This window comes from Globicephala melas, chromosome 2, assembly GCF_963455315.2.
Source record: "Globicephala melas chromosome 2, mGloMel1.2, whole genome shotgun sequence".
Taxonomy (NCBI): Eukaryota; Metazoa; Chordata; class Mammalia; order Artiodactyla; family Delphinidae; genus Globicephala; species Globicephala melas.
Window position 1 is genome coordinate 149,176,167 of NC_083315.2, and position 23,176 is coordinate 149,199,342.

Here is a 23,176-nt window from a genome sequence, read left to right on the forward strand (position 1 = left end):
TGGGGTGATGAAAAAGTTTTGCAAATAGATAGTAGTGATAGTTGTACAACACTGAGTGTATAATTCATATCACTGAATTGTATACTTAGAATGGTTAAAATGACAATTTTTATGTTATATATTTTTTACCACAGTTAAAACAATTTTTTCTTTAAAAGCAGAGGGAACCAAGCACTGCAAACGTAAGATCATAAGAGGAAAAACTTTGGCTACTATCTCAACAGAGCAACAGTTATGACAATGTTCATCCCTGAACTACCTCATGAGCCAATTATGACTTAAATTCTGAAGGGTGGTACTGATACTCAGAAAACGTCTTTGAGCATCTGAGTTTATATAGTATCTTCTATTCTCCCAGAAAGAGAAAGTTAAACTTACCAATGCAACATAAACCTGAAAATTATACATTTAAGAGAGGATGTGAACAATGTTATAAATTCTAACTATAGGGCCTCCAAAGCAAACATTTTCAAGAAAGGTCTTCTTACATTTTGTTTACAACTTCAATGCTTCTCCAGGTATTCCCTTGGTATTCTAGGATGGAATGAGTGGTATCTACCCCTAAGGATGCAATCTTGAAAACATTTCTATTAAATTTTCCTTTTAAAAACACTTATATTGTATACATGCTAATACACTGTACTCAAAACAAGAGACACCTCAAACTGGCATCTCCAAACATCTCCCTTCCTCCATGCCCCTGCCCCATACAGAGAGGGTTAAATGGATTCTCTAATTTCCTGTCTTTGTTAATGGCACCACAAACTTCCTAATTCACAACTCAAAATCTTCATCACCTTTGAATTCTCCTCTCTCATGCCCAATATCTTACCAAGGATTGATGATTTTTGCTTTGCAATATCTTTCCCATCTCCTTCTTCCCTCCTAGCTTCTTGCTGATATCTAAAGTCTGGCCTTTATTACTTCAGACTTGGACTGCTATAGCCTCTTAACTGGTCTTCCAGTCACCAATGTCTCTCTTCTCAAACCCATACGCTACCGTCTTCCTAAATACTACTTTCATCGTTTTCTCACTAGACTGTAACCCATATCATGGCAGGGATTCATTCATCTTTGAGAACATTGCATAACCAGGCATATGCAATGGTTAGTTAATTCATCAATGTCTGTTGAATGAATTAATGAATATATAAGTCACATCACTTTCCTTCTGAAAACTTTCATCAATTTCCCACTGTCCATAACAGAAGTTACAAACTCAAATACTGGAATACCTACTGGGGCCAGGCAGAAAATGTAAGTAAGTAAAGGTGTGTGTAATCAACAGGAAGTTGTGGGGACTGTGTAAACTGGAAAGCACATGTCCCATCTTGTCCCCTCTAAAGGGTAAGTTGCTTGCTGTTCCCACAAATTGCTGCCATGATGAAATACAAGCTCAGTATTGCCAGGTCTTCTGATTTTTGAAAATAAGCTAAAAGCACAGATTTCTATGTAGAATCTGGTTTTTAAAATAGTGACAACTAATTCCATTAAAAAAACAAAAAACAAAAACAAAACTCAAAAAACCACCATACAGGTCAAACAAAACATATCTATGGGCCAAATCCAGCTCTCAAGTTTCAAGTTGGTGACTCTGCTCTGTAGGATTAAAAGACAAACTTCTTGCCTAACATTCTAAGTCCCAGCTTACCTCAACCAAAGTTTTTTGCCCACTACTTTCATACAAAAACCCTTTGCTCTAAGCACACATCAGAGCCACCTGGAGGGCTTGTTAAAACATGGATTGCTGGGGGAATTCCCTGGTGGTCCAGTGGCTAAGACTCTGCACTCCCAATGCAGGGGGCCCAGGTTCAATCCCTGGTCAGGGAACTAGATCCCACATGCCGCCAAGTAAAGATTCTACACACCGCAATGAAGATCCCATGTGCTGCAACTAAGACCCGGCACAGCCAAATAAATAAATAAATATTTAAAAACAACCAAAAAACATAGATCGCTGGGCTTCACTGTCAGCATTTCCAATTCAATAGGTCTCAAGTTGGGACTGAGAATCTGCAGTTCTAACAAGTTAGCAGATGATGCTGATACTACTGGTGCGTGGACCACACTTCGGGAACCGTTACTCTAGTTAAATTACTCCTTGTCTCAAGCACACGCTGATTTTGCTCATTTGTTCTACCTTCCCAGAAAGCCTTCCCTTTTACTTTCAGCCTACCTCCTCCTGTAAACTTTCTGATAGTCTTTCATGCCTGCAAATTCCTGTAGCACGTAGGGTCCATATCATCTCCGCTTTATCCATCACTGCTTGGTGAATTTTATTGTTAACTGTTTGTGCATAGCTTCCAATGAGGAAGCTATGTGTATTGTATATTCTCAGAGGTCAATGTCCAGGTCAGCATGTTATACACCTGACTGTAAGCCACTTGAAGGCAGGGCCCTGTCTTGTCTCCCACTGTACCCCTCAAGCTACCAGAGCCTGGTATTCAGTTGGTACTGTACCTACTAAACATTTCTTAAATGAATGAACATTTGACAGATCCATGAAATGAAAAGTGCAGATAAGCAGGTTTGAAATTTGGGTATATGACTTTTTTTTTCTATATAATTTATTTATTATTTATTTGGCTGCATCAGGTCTTAGTTGCAGCACACAGGATCTTTGCTGCAGCGCAGGCTCTTCGTTGCAGCATGCGGGATTCTCTCTAGTCGCGGCACAGGGTCTCTAGAGCACGTGGGCTCAGTAGTTGTGGTGCATGGGCTTAGCTGCCTTGCAGCACGTGGGATCTTAGTTCCCTGACCAGGGATCGAACCCACATCCCCTGCATTGGAATGCAGATTCTTAACCACTGGACCACCAGGGAAGTTCCGGTATATAACTTTTCTTAAAGAACTGACTTTAAGGGGGGGGAAGCGATGGGGGGTGGTGGGATGAATTGGGAGATTGGGATTGACATGTATACACTGATATGTATAAAATGGATGACTAATAAGAACCTGCTGTAGAAAAAAATAAATTAAATAAAATTCAAAAAAAAACCCACCTGACTTTAAGTCCTGTGTAATGGTTTTGTCAGAAAGGACAACTAATAAAAATTGAATATTTTGCAAATAAATTGCCAATAGACAATAATCTGTGGTAACAGATTCTGTATATAAGTAAAACAGTGAATGTTAAACTGATTTGAAAATTTATAAGATTATATCCTTTATCTCCAGGATTCCTTATCCTCTGTAGGGATGTGAACTAGTCATTATATTGTTAGGGGAAACCACTGACTGAAACCGCCCACCCTGGCCAGGCACCACAGTAACCATTTGCATGAGTTATCTTGTGACAGGAGGTCCTGGTAAGGAATGTGGAACTAACAAGCCACCACAAACTGGAAGAATTCGGGAAAAGTCAAAAGAAGAGAGAAGATATGAGTCCGTATGTCCTACCAACCTCCCAGAATCCTCCTCACTGGAATCCATCTTGGCTGAGTGATGCGTGTGCCACCAGGAAGGACGCTGAGTCAGAGTGATTGGCCAGAGACAACCCAGAAACTAACCCCATTACCATAAAACCTGAGACTGCGAGCCACGTGGCACAGCAGTTTTCTTGGGTTCCCTTACCCTCCTGCTCTCCACCCGGGTGCCCCTTCCAAATAAATCTCTTGCTTTGGCAGCACGTGTGTCTCCTCAGACAATTCATTTCTGAGTGTTAGACAAGAGCCCACTCTCGGGCCCTGGAAGGCGTCCCCCTTCCTGCAACAATATCACAAGATGATAGCTATTTAATAGAATTCTATATTTGTACCACATGTAATGAAAAAGTAGGATGAAAGTAACTCTCCATGATATTCAGAAATATTGATCAGTCTCCTTCAGATGACAATAAATGCATCCAAGATTCTAAAGGGTGTGTGAAAACAAAACCCAAAACTGTTCACCTGGTCTCTTCTACTTATAAAACAGCATCAGCTATCAGGCAACTTCAAGGATGATTTATGAGTAGAAACTCGGTCTCCAAGCTAAAACAGAATAAAGTCACAGATGACTTTAGAGAGTAAACCCAATTCTGGAACTACTGGAAGAAAAAATTAGAAATAATATGTATTTTGAGATATAATCCTAAGTTCTTATTTGGCTTTTTGAGCAACTCCGCACTTGATGGTATTACAGTCAATGGGACAAGAGAAAAGTTAACATCTTTTGGCAAAGACAGAAAATCCAATTCAGGAAAACAAAACAAAACCAACCCAGGAGCAAATGAAGTACATTTACAGCTTTAGAACTACCATACGACCCAGCAATCCCACTACTGGGCATATACCCTGAGAAAACCATAATTCAAAAAGAGTCATGTACCAAAATGTTCATTGCAGCTCTATTTACAATAGCCAGGACATGGAAGCAACCTAAGTGTCCATCAACAGATGAATGAATAAAGAAGATATGGCACATATATACAATGGAATATTACTCAGCCATAAAAAGAAATGAAATTGAGTTATTTGTAGTGAGGTGGATGGACCTAGAGTCTGTCATACAGAGTGAAGTAAGTCAGAAAGAGAAAAACAAATACTGTATGCTAACACATATATATGGAATCTAAAAAACAAACAAACAAACAAACAAAATAGTCTTGAAGAACCTAGGGGCAAGACGGGAATAAAGACACAGACCTACTAGAGAATGGACTTGAGGATATGGGGAGGGGGAAGGGTAAGCTGGGACAAAGTGAGAGAGTGGCATGGACATATATACACTACCAAACGTAAAATAGATAGCTAGTGAGAAGCGGCCGCATAGCACAGGGAGATCAGCTCGGTGGTTTGTGACCACCTAGAAGGGTGGGATAGGGAAGGTGGGAGGGAGGGAGATGCAAGAGGGAAGAGATATGGGGACATATGTATATGCATAACTGATTCACTTTGTTATAAAGCAGAAACTAACACACCATTGTAAAGCAATTACACTCCAATAAGATGTTAAAAAAAAAAAAGATAGCAGAGGTGTAACCTCACATCCAGATACTTGCCCTACCTACCAGGACCATAATGATCTTGTCTGCATGAGGATTCAGCCGAGACACTCCACATTTCTATGCTGACCAGGAACCATGCAAACTGGGCAAAAAAAGAATTACAAAACCAAGTCAACAAAACACTAAATGCTTATCCCAAGTTTTAAACGCATTAGCATTCTAAACAATAAAACAAAGCATGGGACTTCCCTGGTGGCACAGGGGTTAAGAATCCGCCTGCCAATGCAGGGGACACGGGTTCGGGCCCTGGTCGGGGAAGATCCCACATGCTGCAGAGTAACTAAGCCCGTGCGCCACAACTACTGAGCCTGAGCTCTAGAGTCCATGCTCTGCAACGAGAAGCCACGACAGTGAGAAGCCCACGAACCACAAGGAAGAGTAGCCCCTGCTCGCCACAACTAGAGAAAACCCGCACACAGCAAGGAAGCCCTAACACAGCCAAAAATAAATAAATTAATTAATTAAATAAAACAAAGCAAATTTATTCAGCGAAATAAACTTCATAGTAAAACTACCTACAAGAAAGTATGAAAGGAAATGCTACCAGATAAATTGCTACATAGCAACTTCCTACTCTACTATCTGTACCATTGGATGTTTTTTACAAACATATGACTGAATAATAACATCCAGTTCTTTGGCAGAGATGTGGAGGTTCAGAAGACTACAGATTCTAGACCTACATCTACCACAGTGTGAATCTGGGCATTTCTCTTAGTCGTATTCAAGTTACAACAGCTTTAACTACAAAATCAAACTTAAAGTCAATAAAAATATGCTGTATAATAAAATAACTATAATGTACATGTAAGTAAAGTATTATGCATATATATTAAGAAATAATGTTGTTACAGTCAAATTTTCATGTTTATAAATGAGTCTACAGACAACAAAAGTTTTGGACTTTCATATGCACAGTAACCAATTTTTTAGAATGAATTCCAAATGTCAAGCCTCTGACAGAAGATGCCCTACCCTCTCTTTCCGGCAAGTTATCAATAGGGTGCATGTTCAGAACCTTAGACACAAAATCAATAACTTTATAGCTTCTATATGAGAATAAACCCCTTCAATGTATAATTCCACCATGGGCTCATGGAAATGTGACATGCAAATAGAGGGGGGGAAAGCACCAGAAGAGGGTAAGCCACTATCATGCAAGCAAATGGTATGGCTAAAAAGATTTCCAGCGCTCATTAATATTAACACCAATCAGCATGTTCCCCCTAACCACTGAATTCAGAAACAGAAACGACGTAAGTGGAAAAAAAAAGGGGGGTTTGCATCAGAAACCTCTGGAAAGGGTGTAGGGATTAAGTTCTCCTTAGCGAAATGGAGAAGGAAGATGTACAATGAAGTTTTTAAAGAAATTTAAAATTCAATTTGAAAGGGAGAATAACGCACAGCAGAGCTTCAATCACAAGTTTTCTGTTGTCCCGGCACCTAGAATTCCCTGTCTTCCTCAGTAACTCCCGGACTAACTCACTGAATGAAGGCAGAAGCACAGAGCTCCTCCTCCGAAAAAGGCGAACAGTACCTTTCAGTACTACTCCTTTTCACTGGCGTGCTGGAGGGCGGGGGGGGGGGCGGAGGGGGGCACCAAACCAAAACCAAAACGCACCAAAATGCATGAGCTTTCAACTTTACGCGACTCGCAGAAAAAAAAGAGGGCTGCGAACGCAAGAGCTTATTAGCAAATGGGAATCCGGGGCTGGCCCTGGGCGGGCAGCGCCGGCCACGACAGTACAGAACGGGACCGAGGGCCTGACCCCAGCACACCCCTCTTCAAGGACTCTCCACGAGGCCCCGGAGCCTCTCCCAACCCAGGGGGCAGCCCTTCTGTCCCCGCCAGGCTTTCCGACGCCAACAGCCGCTGCCCGCCTCACCCCCAGCCCCCCTCAGAGGAGTCCTCAACTGCCTCACCAAAAAATGTTTGGCCTGGGAAGCCCGTTGGCTGCGCCATCCCTTACAGAATTAGCAAGAGTTAAAAGCCAGGAGAGGGAGAAGGAAACCCAAAGAGTCGGGGGCAGCTTCGGGAGAGGCGGCGCAGGGACGAGAGCGAGGCTGCCACGGCCACGGTGGCTGCAGCGCGAGGGAAGGAGAGGACGCACGGGCGAGACGCGAGACGCTGCAAACCCGGCGGGAGCGGCGCTCTCACGACCGCGGCGCGCCGGGCGGACCCGCCGCGAAGCCAAGCCTCCTTAGCGGAGAGCGCCCCCACCGTCGCGCAGCCACCCGGGACTGGCCCCCTCCGGCCTCCCAGCCCGCCCCGCCGCCCTCCCAGCCCCGGCCCCCGGCTGGCTCAGGCATGTCCGCTCTCGCACACTCACCGCGCGCGCGCGCGCCTCCGCGGGGCGGCCGCCCGCCGCTCTCGGCGCGATCTCCGCTCCGCCCCCTGCGCCCGGCCAGTGGACTGGGCCCCGCGGGGCGGTGTCGGGGCTACGTCACGGGCGCGTGCGCTCTCTGAGCGCCGGCAGCGGCCTGCGCGGGTAGTTACGGGCTCAGTGTGCCGGTTGTCCTTGGAGACGGGGCGGGGCCTGGGCGGCGCAGAGAGGCGCCAACGGCAGCAGGGCCCCTGGAGAAGCCAAGATGCCATCGAAGGGAAAGGACGAAAAGAAAGGGAAGGGTAAAGGTAAAGGCAAAGACAAAGGCGAAGACAAGAAGAAGAAGTAAGGAGAAGCCACCCTGGGGTCCCTGCTCCCTGGGCCTACCCTCCCGGGATTCTCAGGGGCGGGCCAACTGGCGCCCTCCCGCCTCCCCTCCTGGACCCTCCTCTCTCCCCGCTTCTGAGAAGGACAGCCCCCATTGTTCAGATATTACCAAAATGCACGCCAAACCATACTACTTCAACTAAGACAAGAGTGTGAGGCTTGGGACCCTGAAGTAACTTAGATACAGCCCCTGCCTATGTGTAATGCGCTAACGAACGAGGAGGAGGCAGATAAGTTCCCAAAGAACAGAAGTAACATAGGACCGAATGAAGTTAAGTGCCAGTGGAGGGAAAAAGAATAGAGAATGCGGAAGAAGGGTTAGTTCTGACCCTAGATGTGAAGGTCAGGATAACATGTTTTAGGATATCGAAGATCCTCTAGGCCTGTGCTGTCCAATAGGGTAGTCACCTGTTACGTGTGGCCATTAAAATTAGTTAAAATTAAATAAAATTAAAAATTCAGATCCTCATTTGTACTGGCTACATTGCATGTCCTCAGTAGGCACATGTGGCTAGTAGTGGTGACTGTATTGGACAGCCCAGATATAGAGCATTAACACCATCACAGAAAGTTCTGTTGGACGGCATTGCTCTAGACCAGTGGTTCTCCGCCTGGGGTGATTTTTGGCTACCAGGAGACGTTTGTTAATATCTGGAGACATTTTTGGTTGTCACATCTGGGGACCTCTAGTGGATAAGAGACAAAGGATGCTGTTAAATATCTTACACTGCACAGGACAACCCCCAGCCCCACTCTAAACAAAGAATCGTGTAGCTCAGAATATTCGTAGTTGGGAAGCCCTGCTCAAGGCTTTAAGCTTCTCTAGAATAGGCACTAAGCGTTATTCACAGTATCTCTAGCACCTAGAAGAGACCCTGGATCATAGCAGATGCTTAATATTTGTTAAATAAACAAATTAAGGTGTCTGCTTGTGTATGCTTCAACTTGGATCTCCCCCCTCCCCCCCGCACAAGAACTATGCTCTGGTGCTCTGGGTTCATTATTTTTTGCCTGTAGCCTGATCGATCTCAGCTATGTGGTTGAGATGATCGTGGACATCCAAAGGATCTCTGGATGATTGAAGTAGTTCCTTGGGCTTTTTTCAAGGATTCCTTTTGGTTCAAAGGAAAACATAAAGGATTTGACCAATTCAGGTAATTATTCATGTTTCCGCAAAGTGATCAGAATTTCTGAAGTGGATAGTATTGCGCTGGCACTAAAGCTTTGCAGGCTTGGAGTTGCTGCTAGATTGCCACTAAACCTATTAGATGACCCTAGTGGTTCCTAGACACATTGGAGTCATACACATTGTCCAACAACACTATATATGGGACCACAAGGAAATCCTTGCAAAGTTTATAAAGTAACTTGTTTAAGAGAGTAATGCATGCTCAATACAGAAAGTTTAGGAAACATAGAAAGTCAAACAGAAAACAAAACCACCTGTAGTCCCATCATCCAAAGATAACCACTACTATCATTTTGGAATATTCTTTTTCTTCTTTATAAAATGATAGCCCAATATACAAATTTATTTGTAACTTTTTTCCTCCAATGTATTATATAAGTATTCTTCTACAGTGTGATTTTTTAAAAAGTATAACTGTGTAGTTAGTCTAGCCTTTTTTAGAAGTGCCAACGGCTTATAACATTCCTGGAACTCACTAGCATGTTTTCTATTTTTGACCATGCAACTGCAGTGCACATATCAACAAGGAGAAACACTGAGGCTAACAGACCATATATATTTCTTATTAACTCATTTATCCAACAGTATTTGCTCATATGTGCTAGGCAAATGCCAAGCAAAACAAATAACAATAAAGAGAAAGGTGTAATACTAATATAGTAGAGAAATAGTTATATGCTGTCAATGTGTCCTCTTCCTGTGCAGGAAGATGATAAAAGTTGAGGAATCTGCCATGGAGAGAGCCAAGGCCAATGCCTCCCTTTGGGAGGCCAGGCTGGAAGTCACAGAACTCTCTAGGATTGAGTATCGTGATACTTCCCGGAGACTGGCAAAATATAATGAAGAATTAAAGAAACAGCAGTATAGAATGGAGAAAGACACAGTGTCTGTATTGAACTACCTGAAGAAACAGGATCAGGAGAAGGATAATCTGGTAGGTAGGTAGAAACCCTCCTGAGCCTTAGTAACTACCTCTGTGGTTATACTGGTGTGTTATATATTTCAAGGATTTTAATTCCTGGAAATCTCATCACATAGTTAAGACACTTCAATTGACTTTATCTCTCCTTGAAGCAACATGTTATTTCAGAATGGCTTTACTGTCAGAATTGGCTCTTTCTTATTTTCAGCCTCGTCCCATGTTTTCTTGCCTGAAACAAAGGTTGATGATCCTAAGGGAATATTATGATCAACTTTATTTTAAAAACAAGAGCATGATATATGACCTATATATATATTTTATGATACTGATAACTACCTAAGTAATTAATGATCTGTAAAGCAATTCACCGATAATCCGTGATCACATGATTATGAACCCAGCAAGTTGGATCTCTTCTTTTGGGCCTGTTGAATCTTGAATTTATCTTATTGAACTTTGTTGAAATGTTGGGAGTAGAGCTATCATTTTAAATCTGGGAAAAAAAGGGAAGGGAACTAACATTTTGGGGCCTCTGTTTGTGCCAGGCACTATACTAAGTACTTTACCTCTGCTATGTCATTTAGTCCTTTTAATAACCCCCTGTAGCTACAAATTGTCATTCCCATTTTACAGAAAAAGAAATTGACTCTCAGGACAAGTAACTTGCCTGAAGTCACACAGCTAGTGGGTGGAACTTAGGTGTTACTTAAATTCTTCTCTTTCCCATCTGCTTCTATGAGTCCCATGGACGCCCAAGGAAATTTACACCGTGCTTCATTCCCATGTATGTTTTCGTATTTTTACTATTTATGTATTATACATCCACAAATAATACATATTATAGTCTTGTTTTAAAATTTATATTAGTAGTGTCATATTGTACATATCTTTTGCAACTTCTCTTTTTTTTTTTTTTGCGGTACGCGGGCCTCTCACTGCTGTGGTCTCTCCTGCTGCGGAGCACAGGCTCTGGACACGGAGGCTCAGAAGCCATGGCTCACAGGCCCAGCCGCTCCGCAGTATGTGGGATCCTCCCAGACCGGGGCACGAACCCGCGTCCCCTGCACCGGCAGGCAGACTCTCAACCACTGTGGCACCAGGGAAGCCCGCAACTTATCTTTTTTATAAAACATGTTTTGTGGTATATTTACAAAAATCACATGATTCAGTTCATTGTTAAGAAGTTGATAATGAGCATGCTTTATTTTTTCATTCATTATTAACTGCTTTATAATATTACATCAAATAAATAAATAACCAAAATTTATTTGTTCATACCACCCTATGGGTCAGTTAGACTCCATTTTTTCATTATTACAAATAGACCTTCAGTAAACATTCTTGTGTATGTCTGCTTGTGCCCATGTGTGAGAGTTTCTCTAGAGTAGACACTTAGGAGTTAAATTACTATATTATGAGGTATGCATCATTTCAACTTCACAAGCGTTTAAATTGAACTCCAAAGAGGTTATACCAATTTATACTTTCACAAGCAATGTATTAAAGTGAGTTCCCATTTATCCACATTTTTGTGAACACTTGATATATATATTTTTTAATTTATTTATTTTATTTTATTTATTTTTGGCTGCATTGGGTCTTCGTCACTGCGTGTGGGCTTTCTCTAGTTGTGGCGAGCGGGGGCTACTCTTCGTTGTGGTGTGCGGGCTTCTCATTGCGGTGGCTTCTCTTGTTGCAGAGCACGGGCTCTAGGCGCGCGGGCTTCAGTAGTTGTGGCACGTGGGCTCAGTAGTTGTGGCTCACGGGCTCTAGAGCACAGGCTCAGTAGTTGTGGCACACGGGCTTAGTTGCCCCGCGGCATGTGGGATCTTCCCGGACCAGGGCTCGAACCCATGTCCCCTGCGTTGGCAGGCGAATTCTTAACCACTGTGCCACCAGGGAAGCCCAAAACATTTGATATTATACTTAATAATTTTTGCTCAATTTTATGTGTATAAATTGGTATGTCACTTTAATTTGTATTTTTCTGATTACTAGTCGCTTGAGCATCTTTTATATGTTCCTTAACCCATTTTTTATTGTTTTTATGTGTTTGCTTCAGTATACGTATTGGAGTGATGCAGATGCAAATTCTGTATCATAAGGATGACATGCAAATTCATGAATCATTCCATAATTTTTTTTCAAATGCCACATTTTCAGGGAGGCCCTTGCTCACTACCCTGTTTAAAATTAAAACCATCTCCCTTACTTTATTTTCTTGGTAATATTTATTACCTTTTGTCATACTATATGCATGTTACTTATGTATTTATTTTCTCTTTTCCTAATTAGAATGAAACAACACAGAAGTAAAGAATTGGGGGTCTTTTTAAATTGTCGTTGAGTGCTGTATCTCCAGCATCTAGTATGGGCCTGGCACATAGTAGGCACTCATTAAAATTTTTTTGCATGTGTGAATGAATGGCTTGTGATTGCACTGATACTTTGAAAAAGTTAATAGAAATCAAAACTAAGATCAAGATGATATTGGAAGCATATCAGAGAAATCGGACAACTGAACATTTGTGTGGATTTTGTGTGTTTTTTTAAATAAAGTAATTTTTTTGTACATTACTTTTTTTTAACCCTCTTTCCTAGGCGACTTCCATTTTTAAAATTACTCTTTGAATAGTATGCATTATTAAAATTGTCTGCTATAAAGTATTATTCTAAAATAAGCCTTTAGGCCAGCCATGCAAATAATTTTCAAAATTCATTATATAGAAGCTTTGTGGTCTGCGTTAGCTAATTGATATTGGTCTGCATTTATCAGTATCACTGGTATTTCCTGATTTTCATCTGCCTCCATGTATCAAAGACCAGCATCTGGCTGTAGCAAATACATAATTTTCCCACAATCATAGATACCCATTAAAACCAAAGAAACTACTTTGGGAGGAAGAAGTAGAATAGATTCAATATACCCTGGTCAATTAGCTCTCTTAGAGTTTTGTTACTCATTCTACTATATCCTAGAAATGTGTTATTTGCTTAAACTTTATTTAAACTGTTTAGTCTTCATGTTAATTATAGAAATATTATAAGTGAAGTGTGTTTTGAAAACTATTATATCTTGGACAAAATTAGGAGATTTCACTTATTGGTTTTGGTATTTAAGGCTTTGTTCAATCAACACAAAATAAATCTAATTATATTTTACACCTGTCCTACATGGCTGAGGACTGTCTCAATTTATTTTAACACATTTTCAGGGTTTCCTTAAACTATTCTAAGATTATTTACAACAGTATTTCACTTCTGTATCTTCTGATTCTATAACCACGGCAAGGAATTTTTAGTTTAAAAAGCTACTCAGATTTCCTACTAAAACATACCAGCACCTTGGAGAAATGATTGATTCTAAGACTGGAGCAGGGAGAGTGAAAAATGAATTTGAACTAAAAAATGAATTTGGAATATCTTGTGACAGGAAGTCAGTAAAAAAAAAATTAAAGGACACGGCAGTTAGCTTGAAGGGGCTCCCACTGACCAAATCTGGGACATTCAAAATAAATAATGACAGTAATAAATTATAACTGAATAAAATGAGTCCATGAGTGCATACAACTAATAGTTAAACACATACATTAATAAATAAGGGAGAGGGACTTCCCTGTGGCGCAGTGGTTAGGAATCTTCCTGCCAACGCAGAGGACACAGGTTCGAGCCCTGGTCTGGGAAGACCCCACATGCCATGGAGCAACTAATCCCATGTGCCACAACTACTGAACCTGCGCTCTAGAGCCCGCGAGCCACAACTACTGAGCCCGTGCACCTAGAGCCTGTGCTCTGCAACAAGAGAAGCCACCGCAACGAGAAGCCCGTGCACTGCAACGAAGAGCAGCCCCCACTCACCACAACTAGAGAAAGCCTGCTCGCAGCAACGAAGACCCAACACGGCCAAAAATAAATAAATAAATTTATTTATTTAAATAAATAAATTTATTTATTTAAATAACTAAGGGAGAATAGAAAGTTTTTCCTTATAGTGGAATGCAGTAAATTATTAAATTTCCATGGAATGATGGAATTAGAAAAGTCACCATTTGGCTTCAGAGTAATAATTGATTCAGTCAAGAACAACAGTGGATGCTAAAACTAGTGGGTGAAATTTTGATGAGCAGAGGATATTTGCATAGTCTCAAAATATCTTGCCCCAAAATACTTAATAATTACAAAAGGAAAAATAGTAACTTTTAAGTGGAGAAACCTGGCAGACACAATCTTAACCAGTTGATTACAATTAACGTCAGTCACTTCATGACTTGATGCAGCGACAAGGATACATCATCACTTAGGCAGTGTATGCCTGCCAAAAGGGCATAACCTGAATCTTCTCATGAAGAAACATCAGACAACTCCAACCCTGGCCAGTATTTTTCAAAAACTTTGATATCATAAAAGACAAAGACTGAGAAACTGCCCCAGATTAAAGAGAGTAGGATATATGACAACTAAGTGTAATCATAATCAGGGATTACATCCTGGACCAGGAAAAGGAAAGTTACAATAAAAGGACACCATTGGGACAATTGATGGCAAAATTTGAACATGGACTATAGATTAAATAATAGTATTTTATCAATGTTAAATTTCCCAATTTTGATCATTGTACTGTGCTTCTAAGAGATTGTCCTTTTTCTTAGGAAGTACATACTGAAATATATAGGGGTATAGGGGTATGATGTCCTAGACTTATTTTCACATGCTCCAGAAAAAACAGTTTCAAACATCTGTATCATATATACATATATTTAGATCTATCATAGAGGGAAAGCAAATGTGGCAAAATTGGGTGGAGAGTATACGAGAATTCTTTGTACTGTTCTTGAAACTTTTATTTAAAAAAATCCTCATTTAAAAGAAGTGCAAATCAAAACTCCAAGTCATCACTTCACACCCATTAAGATGGCTACTATCAGAAAAACAAGGGACTTCCCTGGCGATCCAGTGGTTAAGACTTCACCTTCCAATGCAGGGGGTGCGGGTTCAATCCCTGGTCGGGGAGCTAAGATCCCACGTGCCTCAGGGCCAAAAAACCAAAACAGAAAACAGAAAAACAGAAAATAGCAAGTGTTGCTGAGGATGTAGATAAATTGGAATCCTTGTGCACTGTTGGTGGGAGTGTGAAATGGCATAGCCATTATGGAAAACAGTACAGAGGTTCCTCAAAAAATTAAAAATAAAATTATCATATGATCCAACAATCTCACTTTGGGGTACATTTCCAAGAGAATTTAAAGCAGGATCTTGAAGAGACAATTGCACACCCATGTTTTTGAAACATTATTCATATAAACATCATTCACATAAACATTATTCACATTCATATAGTCAAGATGTGGAAACAACCCAAATGTCTGTTGATGGATGAGTGAATAAAATGTGTTATACACATACAATGGAATATTATGCAGCTTTAAAAAAAAAGAAGGAAATCTTGTCATATGCTACAACATAGACGAACCTCAAGGCCATTATGCTAAGTGAAATAAGCCCGTTACAAAAGGACAAATACTGTATGATTCCACTCATATGAAGTGTATGTGGACAGGGAATGTTGCCCGACATTCCAGTAAACAATGAACGTTGCCCACTATTCCAGTTCTATAAGGATCAAGCCATCAGCCATTGCAGCCCCTTACCCCTGCCCACCACCTGCCTTCCCCCCATGGTGCGTCCTGAAGGGAGTTCAGGATGGAGAAAAACAGGAAGCCTTCTGTGCTTTGGATACTGACCCTAGATAGTTAAGATGCATATCTAAGGAATAATTACAAGCCCAGATGTTGCATCTTCCCTTATATAGAAAAGCACTAAAGTCATTAACTTGAAATGCCCATTCCTTGTGATTAGTACTAATCTTTTGATGTCTGACTACATGTTTTTTTCCAGCAAGAAACTCCTGTATATCCCAGCTCCTCTCTTACCTCTTCTGAGCAGTTCCTCAGAGCTCTCTGAGAGGCTGTTTCCCAGGCTATAGCCCTCAGTATAATCCTAGAATAAAACTTAATTCACAACTTTCAGGTTGTGTGGTTTTTCTTCAGTGGACATATCTGAAGTAGTCAAAATCATAGAAACAATGCAGAAAGGCTAGGGGGAGGGAAGAGAAGGAATTAGTGTCTCATGAACATAGAGTTTCTGTTTTGCAAGAAGAAAAATTTCCAGAGATCTGCTGCACAACAATGTGAATATATACTTAAAAATGGTTAAGATCGTAAATTTAATATTGTGTTTTTTACCACACACACACACACGTTACCCAGGCAATTGTGATGATAGCCAAGTTTTGGAAGCTGGCGATAGCATGTTAACAGGGTGGATTATGTCCTCTATTCTCTTCTTTCCACGTCTCCAACCCTACTGGTTTTAATATCATGTGAAAACTAGACTACTTAATTAAGTTAGGATGCAGAGTCATTTCTTACCTTCCTCTGTATTTCCATTTTCTACAGATTGAAAAACTGAAACAGCAATTGAATGAAACTAAGGGAAAAGCCCAAGAAGAGAAGGAAAAATTGGTATGTACATTGGTGGTCACTTACTGGTGGTCAGGTTTCTGGCAAGTTCAGATATTTAAGACACAAGGAGAACAAGTGAGTAGATCCTTTGAGCAGCTCAGTGACCTTAAAGCCCACACACTTGATTGTACAAAAGCTCAAAAATAACATAAAATTTTGTTATTGTAGAAAACCATCTGGTAGTAGTGGTGTTTACTGATCTTGAGCTCTAGGGCTTTTCAGTGGACAGAGCTAGGAAATATATAGTTTTTGAAGATTAAAATATATCATAAGCCCATACTAATACTTTAAATTCAGATGCAGGAGTACAGGATTTTTACTTAACTTTATCTGTGTCTCCTTTCTTCCTCACCAAAAACCGTGGTTCTTAATGATACCAGTATAATTGTGTATTTTCTTCAAACCTTAATACATCAATAGGCACAGAATACTAATATTAATACTACCACCAACATAAATTAGTGGATACAGTTTAAGATTTGGGGGGGGACACTTTTCCTCTTAGGATATATACTGATAGGGATCTACAATCAAATTAACAAGGTTTAAAAATGATTTGAAATAATTCCTTCCTGTGAGGATATGCCACCAACTCAACAACACATTTTGCTTTTGATTTTTAGGAGTTGCTTTATAAAGTTTAATTTAATGTACAATTATGTAACTATAATTATGTAAAATATTTATATGGTTCCAAAGTAAAATCTATCAAACATGGTATATTCTGAGAAATCTAACTTCTATCCATGTCTCCACAATATACCAGAGTATATTGTCAAAATGGATTTTTGTTAACATAGGTAAGAAATGATATTTCAGTGTACTTCAATTTGCATTTCTTTTTTTTACCTTTTAGATTTTTATTAGTAGTTCTCTCTGAAGAATCAAAATAGTTGGCAAATTACTTTAGATTCACCAAGACTGTATATCCTTAGTATTTAGATCTTTAATGATGTACAACATAATACAAAACAAACCAAAGAGACTGATTTCTATGACTAGGTGTTATTCATTGTGTCATCCTAGGGCAAGGGCCTGGAGGGAGAGGCTGTTCTCCAGGGAGAACTGAGGGGGAGTGAGTGCTGGGTGACTAAATCACAGCCTCTTTCTTCCCCACTTGATGTGCTGGGAAGGGGCCAATGATTTCTTAAACTGACAACTGTTTTCTAGAGCAGGGGGCTCTAAAATCTGGGGTAGCAGAAGACTGTGGTCCAAACCAGGCCAAAAGAAACAGGCTGGAGCAGGGAAGTATGGTAACTGCCTGGCAGAAAAGTCAAACTCAGGGCCCCAAGGGGAAAAGGGCATTCTTTGCAGCTCAGAGACACTGCAGAACCAGTGTAACACTAAGTGACATCGTTAAAAGGGGAAAAAAACAAAACCCTGGAAGAAACTTTCAATTGCACTCAACTTGGATTAGAGGTCAGTCCACCCTTGCAGAGAAGGGAAACATCTAGCCCCAAAGTAGCACTGAGTCTGGCCCTCCCACCTCCTTCTCCCCAATTCCTTTTGGCAGCTGGGCCAGGTTTCAGCTGAGGCCATACAGACCCCAGAAAGACCAGAGAAGTCTCTCTGGATGGCCAAGGTGGGAAGGACACTTCTCAGAATACAAATACTTTTACTATGGAAGGAGCCAGGACAGTTCTGGGGGCATTTGCATGCCCAAATCTTCCCCACTTTCTCCCCAGCTCAGGACCTAGGCTCATAGAGACTTGGCAAGCACAGTCTCTACACCTGACCTTCCACCCCCAAAAGAAAATCCGGAAGTGTGCCCCTTCTTCCCCACAGGTGGTCTCCTCAGGGCCTTCGGCAGCGGGGGCTCCGTGGCAGGGCCTAGGCAGGGCCTGGTCTCAGCTGGCTCCCGCCCGAGCCATGAGGTCTTCCAAAGCATTGTCCTGGTTATTGTTGTGTAATAGCAGAACTTCCTTAATATCTTTCAGTTCAAAGCCCATTTCCTTAAATTTGCTCATTAACTGAAGGAACTCCATCATCTTTTCCTCTAACACTGCTGCATTTCCAGAGCCTCTTCCACTTAAAGAGGGTCAAAGCCCTTCTCACAGAGCTGTCCATGTGCAAAGAGATAGTCGAGAATCTGCTCAGTATTCTCTCCTTTCTTCTTCATGGCTTTCAAGACATACTCATATGAATAGCCCATGTCGATCACCGTCTCCACACGTTGCCGCTCACAGCGTCTGCAGTTCAGAATAAGCCTGGGGACAGCTGGGAGTGTTGGGCACTTGTGACATTGAGGAATTAGGAGGTGTGACCGTGGGACACGTATTTGGAGGTGACGATTCTTCTGTGCACACAGACAAGACAGAGAGGGAAGGCATCTGGGAATGGTTCAGGGTTGGCGCCTCTGTGCCACTGTCCAAGTTCAAAGCTGAAAGCCCAAGCGTATGATGCCCATTGAGCTCACTGGCACTGCTTTGGGTGGAAGGCTTTAGGGAATTCTGGAACGTGCCACTGCAGAGGCAGGATGTGCTGTGGAAAGTGCTTGCCATCTTGGCTGTCTTCTGACTGCTGTCATCAGAGTCAAGTTTGGGGAGGGACAGGGACTTGATATTGCTTACTGCAGGGATGGGGGGAGGGACACTTTGGAAGACAGCGACATCTTTTCACAGTTGCCCAACTGTGGTAAGGTTATAAAGCCACTGGGTTTGTGAAGAGGCTTGAAATCTAGGGTTGCCTGCTCCAGGGATGCCAGGACCTCCTCATCCTGTAACACAGACCCAGAGCCACCTCTAGGCAAGTCACTGTCCAATAACTGGGCCATAATGGGTCCACTGGTTCCTACCAGAATGTTTCTCAGCTCTTCCTTCTCATCAATAGTTTTTAACTCCAGATTATCAAACGGGTCTTCTTCACACTCAAAGTCAGCAGGATTGAAACCTGCCTTTGTATGGGGTGGGCTGAGAACTTTCTGTCTTGTGGCACTGCTGCTGACCCGAGTCGGGGTGAGGATGCTGTTGTGCTGTAAGCTGGCAAGGATGGGATTGATAGGAGGTGGCATTGTGGCTGTACCGTGAGTCTTGGAGAAGCTCATTTTGCTGTCACCCTCTGGGCCACTCTTAGAATTCACTTTAGCTTCTGCTTCCTCAGCCTCGTGCTCTGCTTCCCACTGGGCTCCTTGGATTTTCTTAATGTCTTCAGCCCACTCAATGGTTTTCTTTTCCAAAGAGAAGCCATTCTGTACTTCTCTGACAACCTGCAAACAGTCAGGCAAGGAGAAGCCAATAGGTAGACCAACTTTAGCTGGTGTTTTGAATTTGTCTCCTATCTTAAATGGGACATCATCAAGGTCACTGAAAGTCCCATGAAAATCTGCACCCAACTTCTTAGAAGCCATTTAGAACCTGAACGCTGCTGCCGCTGTCCCAGAAGCTGAAAGGTGCTGCCACCGACCGGCCTCCCAGGCTCAGTCCCCGCTGAGCTCCTGACGGCCCCTAGGGAGAGCGAACACCACCACCTTCAACTCTGCCCTACCCAGGCCAGGCCGTCACCGTAGCCACCGCCAGGGCCACAGCTGCCATGTTGAAGCCCCACTTCCCTCCTCCTTCCTGCATTTCTTTTATTATGAGCTAGGTTGAGCATTTTTTCATGTGGTTGAGAGTCATTTGTATTTCTTTTGATAGCCCTTGTTCATGTTTTAATTGTGTTATTGGGCCTTTTTCTCCTCTATTTCCCTCTTTTTTTTTTTCCTTACCCTCTCCTTCTCTTCCCTTTCTCCTCCTCTCTTTTTTCTCCTTCTGTCTCCCCCTTTCCTTCCTCCTTTTCCACCTTCTTCCTTGTTTATTTATAAGAGATATTGGCCCTCCCTTTGTCTCTTAGCTTACTAACTTTAATTTAGGATCAGGGATGTTATTTATTTTTCTTACAGGTTAAAGATTTGTTCAGTCTTCTCATAGCTCTTTTATTTTTTAAAATAAATTTATTTATTTGTTTTTTATTTTTGGCTGTGTTGGATCTTCGTTGCTGCACACAGGCTTTCTCTAGTTGCGGTGAGTGGGGGCTACTCTTCATTGCAGTGCTTGGGCTTCTCATTGCGGTGGTTTCTCTTGTTGCAGAGCACAGGCTCTAGGTACATGGGCTTCAGTAGTTGCAGCACGTGGGCTCAGTATTTGTGGCTCTCCCATGCTCTAAAGCACAGGCTCAGTAGTTGTGGCACACGGGCTTAGTTGCTCCGCAGCATGTGGGATCTTCCCGGACCAGGGCTCGAACTTGTGTCCCCTGCATTGGCAGGCAGATTCTTAACCACTGCACCACCAGGGAAGTCCCTCATACCCCCTTTTAAATAAATATCTACATCTTCTATACAAGATCAGCTCACTTTAGAATTTTTTACTTATTCAAGGCACTTGGTCTCTTTTAATAAAAATTAAAACTTTATGCAAAAGCAAAAATAAAAAGGGAACAATTTCTTCAAAGATAGACAAATGGCTTAAGGCTTCATATGGAACAGGACTCTGTGTGACCTCTGTTCTTTTTCCTAACTCATTTACCTTTTTTTTTTTTGCCTACAGGAACAAAAATATACTGTGCAAATAAGTGAGCTGGAGGGACAGTTCCGTCAAAAAGCCAGAGAAATTGGCATGATTCAGACAGAGCTCAAAACAATAAAACAATTCCAGAAGAGAAAAATCCAAGTAGAGAAAGAATTAGATGATGTAAGTTTCTTTCTTTCTTCCTTTTTTTTTTTTTTTAAAGGAGATTAGAATTAGCTACTTATGTCTGAAAAGGCCTTCATAGAAATTTACTCCTATGAGATAGTAAAGGAATCCCTTTGACATTTTAGAGATTATATGGGAGAAACAGGGAAGATATATCAGTGTAGGACTGGACGCAAAAAGTCTTGATGGTTAGACTTTTCTTTTTCTCAGCTTTGATTTCTTTGTGAATTCACCAGATCTTAGCGAATACACCCACTCACATTTATCAGCAGTTAAACCTTTGGAACTACAGATCCAGAAAAACATTAGGAGCAAAGTAGCGAAGTCCTAAAGGACAATATGTCTAGACTGATGAATGATAATTTTAGAAAAATTTAAGGCACTCTGGGTAGGGCTGGATGTGGTGAGGAAAACTGAGTACTTTCAGAAAGTTTCTCTGACCTTGCATGCTCTTGCCATTCCCTCAGTTCAGAAAACAGTTCTCTTGCATTAACGGCAATGCAATAAATGGCACAGATGAGGGCTGGGCACAAGGAGCTGAAATCAGCTTTGTGGTTCTGGGCAAATTACTTACCCTCTCTATACCTAGGTTTCCTCATCTGTAAAATGGGGGTGATAAGAGTTATTGGCTCATAGGGTTGTTGTAAGGCTTAAATGAGTTCATATATGTAAAGTGCTTAAAATAGTGTATGTCACATAGTGAGAATTAACAGTGGTGTGTAGCTCTCTGCAAAAAAAGGTCCTCATTTGTAGCATTTGCTGATTTCCTTGGTGTAAATACTTATGTTGTGGCCAATTTCAAGCTACCAATGCTTTTACAATGTGCTAGCAAAATTCCTGGTATGAGCCAGCTCTAACACGCAACTGCTGCTATTATTAGTAATAGTAACAGAAGTAGTATTGCCACCTGAGATAGCCATACACCATGTGGTATAGGGGCTAAATGTTGGTGCTTTGAAGTCATACTGCTAGAGTGTAAATACTGTCTTCACTACTTGGGTATCTTGTTAAGTTTCCTCATCTGTAACATGGGGGTGAGAACAATAGTACCAATTTCAAAGGGTCATTGTGAAGACTAAATGAAATACAGGTTTCCCTCGCTATCTGAAAGTAGTTCCTATGAAACCTTTCCTAAGCTGAAGAAGCAGTTACCATAGGACACACCTTGCTAACAGAAGCACAAAATCAAGATAAAGCACAGATGCTCACAGACGTAGTTCAAATCTATGGCAGCTTGACGCTGAGTATAGTTCACGGGGAAGGAGTTTAGTGGTGCCACTCCCCTCGTTGCTAAGGGTGTGCTTTGCCTCTCAGTAACACCGCTTGCTGCTGAACACTATTTTTTTGCTTTTTGCCTTTTTCTCATAAAAGTGAAAATCCTCTCTGGATTACTTTTGGTTAGCGAAAACAGGTACTAATGTAGGTTTTTTTGTAAAAGCAGAGTGGTGTAAAGCGAACTTTCAGAAAAGCGGGGAATACGTGTAATCTGTTTTACTGTAAATGCTTAGCACTGTATGATAAAGATTACCTGCTGTTGCTGATCCTGCTATTCTTATTACTGCACATTAGACTCCTAAGAAATTGTCAGTCTTATAAGCGGTAGTTTGTACCCTTTGACCAATATCTCCCCATTTCCCCCTCCCCCCAGCCCAGGTAACCACCACTCTGAGTTCAACTTTTTTTTTTTGGCGGGTCCCTAGGGCTTGTGGGATCTTAGTTCCCCGACCAGGGTTTGAACCTGGGCCCTAGGCAATGAGATCTCTGAGTCCTAACCACCGGACCGCCAGGAAATTCCAAATGTGGACGTATTTTAAGTTCACCACACCACCGCAGTACAAAGTACACACTACTGCAGGAATAATCTTAAAATATCACAGTTCTGATGATGTTCTGGTCACTTCCCTCAAGAATCTTCTTCAGTAATAGACTCACAGACTTAGAGAACGAACTCATGGTTACTGGGGGGAAGGGTGGAGGGAAGGGATAGTTAGGGAGTTTGGGATTGACGTGTACACACTGCTATATTTAAAGTAAAAATAGCAACAAGGGGGGAAAAAAGAATCTTCTTTAGTAAAGAAGATTATAAACAATCTTCTCTATTGTAAACAGAATATTGTCCAGACACCTTAGCGTGAAAATCAAGACCCTACACCTACTTTGGAACATACTATTTCCTTTT

At 41.6% G+C, this 23,176-nt stretch overlaps 2 protein-coding genes, 1 non-coding gene and 1 pseudogene across 18 annotated transcripts in view; 2 read left to right on the forward strand and 2 right to left on the reverse strand.

Annotated features, from left to right (window-relative positions):
- The window catches only part of ENTPD5 (ectonucleoside triphosphate diphosphohydrolase 5 (inactive)), a 36,520-nt gene extending 29,130 nt beyond the window's left edge, over nt 1–7,390 (reverse strand). For 3 of the 15 annotated variants that reach the window (XM_060295040.2, XM_060295042.2, XM_060295033.1), the window contains exons 1-2: nt 7,318–7,388; nt 4,991–5,069 (exon numbers count right to left, since the gene is read on the reverse strand). The gene's annotated coding sequence lies outside the window, so the exon portion shown is untranslated. Of the gene's footprint in view, nt 1–3,403; nt 3,798–3,890; nt 3,972–4,990; nt 5,070–6,391; nt 6,409–6,524; nt 6,543–6,608; nt 6,879–6,910; nt 7,198–7,317 lie in introns of those variants that run through there. The other 12 variants (XM_060295038.2, XM_030831687.3, XM_060295039.2 and 9 more) reach the window with 10 other exon arrangements.
- Nucleotides 1,758–1,830, forward strand: TRNAG-CCC (transfer RNA glycine (anticodon CCC)). The gene has a single exon. It is a non-coding gene; the product is annotated as a tRNA-Gly (tRNA).
- Nucleotides 7,391–7,489: 99 nt separating the features above from the next.
- BBOF1 (basal body orientation factor 1) overlaps nt 7,490–23,176 on the forward strand; it is a 39,614-nt gene continuing 23,927 nt past the window's right edge. For both annotated transcript variants that reach the window (XM_060295045.1, XM_060295044.1), the window contains exons 1-4: nt 7,490–7,656; nt 9,593–9,821; nt 16,265–16,330; nt 20,851–20,994. In XM_060295045.1, the coding sequence (XP_060151028.1) occupies nt 7,577–7,656; nt 9,593–9,821; nt 16,265–16,330; nt 20,851–20,994 (519 nt within the window). In that variant the 5' untranslated portion in view covers nt 7,490–7,576. The remainder of the gene's footprint in view (nt 7,657–9,592; nt 9,822–16,264; nt 16,331–20,850; nt 20,995–23,176) is intronic.
- LOC132596777 (ubiquitin-associated protein 1 pseudogene) lies at nt 17,802–19,781 on the reverse strand (annotated as a pseudogene).